Source organism: Thalia democratica, unplaced genomic scaffold (genome assembly GCF_965202585.1).
Source record: "Thalia democratica unplaced genomic scaffold, ktThaDemo2.hap1.1 HAP1_SCAFFOLD_1542, whole genome shotgun sequence".
NCBI lineage: Eukaryota > Metazoa > Chordata > Thaliacea > Salpida > Salpidae > Thalia > Thalia democratica.
The window spans coordinates 21199-25882 of NW_028140385.1; the positions used below are offsets into that span (position 1 = coordinate 21199).

A 4684-nucleotide genomic window follows, 5' to 3' on the forward strand; every position below is an offset into this window, starting at 1 on the left:
GAATAGTCTAAAACTGCTAAAAAATTACTTGAGCATGCAGAACATATGAAGATGTCGAGTTATTGTGTTTAAAGGTACAAGCTTTTTCTGAATCATAATCATTATGTCGATGGATATGGCATTGATCCAAATTTGAGCTATCACAGCTTATATGTCGCTTAGTTTTAATTTCTGCTTTCTTGTTTGTTTGTAGAAGTTTTTTTTCGGTGAATATACAAAAAACTAATGTAGTTGCTCCAACTAAAAAAGACGGTTGCGAAATTAACCACAGCTTATTTATGTCCACAGCTTATACAGCAGTGCACAATAAACAAATAAATAAATAAACAAGAAGTATAAGCTTATACTTATTTATAACACATATGCAACCATTTGTATTATGTTTAATTTCCAAAATAATACTAAAACAAAAAGATAAAATAAAACGTTTTTTAATCAAATAGGTCACTTCTGTGTCGAAAACCTTAAACAGACTGTACTAAAAATTAAAAAAAAATGGAACGATTTGGTATATATTTCTGAAACTGATAGTAACGAACAAAAATAAAACAAACCAGTTAAAACTAAGATAGCGACACCAAGCGCAACATAAGAAATCCAAAAAGGATTTAAAGTTCTTGAAATTAGGACCATGATAGAAAATGAAAGTATTGTTAGACCAATCAGGACTGTGCAAATCGAAGGTCGCAAATGAGGTTTTAGATCTAAAAACTGCTTTATGCTTCTGCAAATAAGAAAAAAAAGTCAGCTTAAAGTTAGTTTTAGTTAGGAAAATATATTCTAACTTCATTTTTGATGAAAAGCAGCCACCATCAAAAGTTGAAATTCCATGGATAGGTACAGTTTTGGGCTTTGGAGGCTTTTTGTCTCCATTCCTATTAGATTGTTAGTACAAAACCTTTATAAACTATACTTAAGCTGTTTTATATAAAATAGTCTACTTTTGAGCTAGATAAAAGCTTAAGAAAAAAAAAAGTTTGTAATTAGTTTTTTAGTAAACGGTAGTAAATTGTAGTATTAAACAAATAGTATAACTTAGAGATAACTCATTATTTATAAATAAAAGACTAATTATGCACAAATATAGTAAGAAAAATAATTAAAAAGTCTGCTTAAACATTATAGCACTAATACCTTACAACTAATACTGTGTATCATTGCGTACTCTGTTTCATCTTTTAAAGACGTTATGTGATTTATTCTAGTAGATAAGATTTTTTTTTATTAACATTTTTATTGCCTTTTAAAAAAATAGCAATTGATAAACAACATACGAAAAAACTATGAACAAATTTTTCTTTTCGTTTGTCCCTTGTAATACCTAGATGATAGATATAAAATTTTGTTTTTTAACCTTAAGAACTGTTTATTAGCATACATTTTTTAGTATGTAAAACAAAAGAAGTAGACGAATAGTATCGGTTTAATTGTAAAAGATTTAAAATTAAAAAGTATGTTAAGATGGCTGTAATCTTTGTAGGTAAACTTTATAAATAATTTAATATAAATAATACCATAACTAAACTACTACTAAAATACCTTATACACGTATACTTAAAAAAGCTAGATGTTTGAGACAAAAAAATGACTTATAAATTTAGACTAATGAACAAAAACATGAATTTTATATTTAAACAATAACAAAAGATAAACCATTGTTTTTAATGTACTTAGATAAACTTCTAATAAAAAGTGGTCATGTTCTTAGTACAACTACTTTCATTCTGACCTGGCAAAGTTTACTACTCTTCGTTTAAACTTTTGTAAACCAAAACTAAATACTAAGTTTTATTAAAAAAAGTTGCATTTATGAATTTAATTTTAAAAAATCATGTTTTTCTAAAGCTAAGTATAATGAGTAAACAAGAAAAACTTTAAATTGAAACAAAAACTAAACAATTTTTTTACTAAATTAGAAACCTCATAAAAAAGCCTTTGTTGTAAACTCTATTAACAGATAAGTACATACTTTTTGGGTCACCTTATTCAAAAACTATACTTTGAAAATTATCTCATTTTTTTATAAAAAATCAAAATTAAGTTATACTTTTAGAAGTATTTAAAATCATTACAACAGAAAACGTAACTATTAAGAACAAGGTCAGAATAAGTCAAAATTTGTATGATAGTAAGAAAATTGTAAATATTGTAGTTTTAAGTATTTTTAAAGATTTTAAAAGTAAGTTTATGTAAAAACAAAAACGTACTATTTATAATGATGAGTTTTATGAAAAGAAAATGATAGTAATAAAAGTTTCATTCTTTTTGTTTTACGGCAAAAACGTATGAAATTAATACGCGTGTTAAGTGTAATTCTAATTAAAACAGTTTTAAAGTATTTTTTTTCAATGTCTTATATGGCATTTGAAATTACTTTATTCAAAAAATCAAGACGCCAATGTAGTTTAAATAAAATAACTTATTAAGCCATATCTTATTTAATATATGTATTCTAAAAGTTCTGATTAAAACTTTTATACTAAACTTTTTATGTAATGATTATTAAACATCTATTTACTTTTATTATCAATTTAATTAGCTTCATGTTTTAAATGAATACCATTTTTAAGAAAATAACTAAAAAGTAAATTTTTGTGTACTTAAATGAAAATATTTTTGTTTTTTTATAAAAACAAATTAATAAGTTACAAACAAAACTAACTCTGGCTTTCTTCCGAGTTTTATTAGTGCTAAATTTGTCGTTTGGTTGTTAACTACTGTCTGATCGTTGTTTGCCTGAAATTTAGTTTTAAAGAAGTTATTATCTTTATTTTAACAAAACTATATTTTAATAACAAATATATTCTTTATATCATAGGTTTTAAATTTGTTTTATTTTTAAAGAAATATAACTAATTAAGTTTTCATTTTTTTAAAGTGTTTTACTTGTTATTACATTCAATAACTTTTGTAAGCAAATTTGACATTTTGGTTCAACGAAAATATTGAACAACTAAAAGAAGATGTTAAGGAATAAAAAAAAACTCGCGATATACATCTTTGAATAATTTAAAACTAGTTATGCATATTTTCTTCCTTTTATTATAAATACCAAAACAATAACTTAAGCCATAAAACAAGATTAGAATTTGTTGAGTTATGTTTACGACCATTTCGCAATAATCAATAGCATATGTATGGATATCATGATTTATTGATGCATTTTGAATTGTTAAATTAATTGCAAGCTTTTACCTTTATCACAAGGGTAAACCTAAAAGCAAATTCGTGGTTTTATTAAAACAATTTTTATGCACAATAACAAACTCTTTTGTTTTTATTTGTTTTCGTTTGTTGTGTTTTTGTGTACAGTTTTTAGATCAAATACTATTTTCAAAAAAAAGGCTTTAATATTGCAATTTTATCTTAAAAAAAAAATTTTTGTTTACATAATTACATTCAATTTAAGTTTGTGATTATTATGGTAGTTTGATTATTATTAAAAAAAATATTCAAACACTGTTAATCTAACGACAAAAAAAAGCGCTTAAAAAGTTTGGTCTAACGATCTTGTTTATGAAAAATCTTTCGGTTATCGAGTCATACATCACGAGTACAATTTAAAGTCTTGTCTAGGACTGGATTAAGATTATTTGTAGTAATGGTTTAAGATTATTTATATTAAGCAAAAATCAACTTTTTGTTAGTTTTATTTATTTTAATGTTCTTAATTACTTATGATGTACACAAAATTTAAACTAACTAGTAAAGGTAAAAATAAAAACAATATAAAAATGTAAATTTTAATAGTATGTATTTTTTAATTTTACGAATACTGTAATATAAATTGAATAAAAGCTCAAGTTTTAGTAAACATTATATAAATCAGTCTAGAAAATTTTATATTGTATAAACTCTAACTATTTTGTTTTTGATGAACTAAGGTGTTTAAAATAAGTTTTTACTAATACTAATTTTCAAATGTACAGTGCACTTTTTATTAAATAAAAAACTTTTGTTCGATAAATAAGTTACTACAAAAAAACGATAACTATATCCATTATCTAAAATTATTGATTTGAATGAATATATTTTCAACAGTCAATATAAAAGTAAGGTAAATTTGTCGTCATTATATCTGAAAAAAAACTTGACAACAAAACTAAATTAAAAAGTTAAAATTACTAGCTCAATTGTTTTTTTATTTCTAAAACTTACATTTCTGTTATTAGTATTAAAAGCACGTAGGTCATTTGTTGACATTGCGTTTATCTAGTAACTTGGCGAAATTACAATACTGTTTTTCTACCAGCTGAATTTTTTAAAGTCTTTTTTTTACACTCTCAGATATGTTTTATTTCTCATAGTTATGACTTAAAAATGATAAGAGTTGAGCATGCGTATAATACTTATATACTATTTTATATACTACTTATACTTCAAAAACTAGAAGTTTTAGTATATTTTTATGATCGTAATTAAACTTTTATCTTCACTAAGTTATAAAATAAAGGTGTTATATTATATAAATTGTGTAGTTTTTTAGTCATAAATATTCAATTAATATTTTTTGACTATACATATCAATATACATAATATTAATATACATAAGTTATTAAAGAACAAAACTGGCATAATAACAAAACAGTTGATTGTTTTACATATATGTCAGTAATGAGTTCATTGTATAGTTTTAGCTGTAAACTAAATTCAGAAACAACTACTTGAAGCCACTATTTAAAAA

The 4684-nt window shown here is 23.4% G+C and overlaps 1 protein-coding gene across 1 annotated transcript; it reads right to left on the reverse strand.

Annotated features, from left to right (window-relative positions):
- Nucleotides 1–464: 464 nt before the first annotated feature.
- On the reverse strand, nt 465–4203 carry LOC145848583 (uncharacterized). The gene is made up of 5 exons (XM_082953954.1): nt 4159–4203; nt 2663–2736; nt 786–875; nt 555–724; nt 465–478 (listed from the first exon to the last, which is right to left on the reverse strand). The coding sequence occupies exons 1-5, from the start codon at nt 4201–4203 to the stop codon at nt 465–467; spliced, it is 393 nt and encodes a 130-aa protein (XP_082810080.1).
- Between the last annotated feature and the right edge of the window lie 481 nt (nt 4204–4684).

Bases quoted from the DNA above. Each gene is read 5' to 3' on its own strand.
- LOC145848583 (XM_082953954.1), bottom strand. From the start codon at position 4,203: ATGTCAACAAATGACCTACGTGCTTTTAATACTAATAACAGAAAT. The intron at 2,737-4,158 runs GTAAGTTTTAGA...ACTAAATTTCAG, and splicing joins TTAATACTAATAACAGAAAT to GCAAACAACGATCAGACAGT. The intron at 876-2,662 runs GTTAGTTTTGTT...ACAATCTAATAG, and splicing joins AAACTCGGAAGAAAGCCAGA to GAATGGAGACAAAAAGCCTC.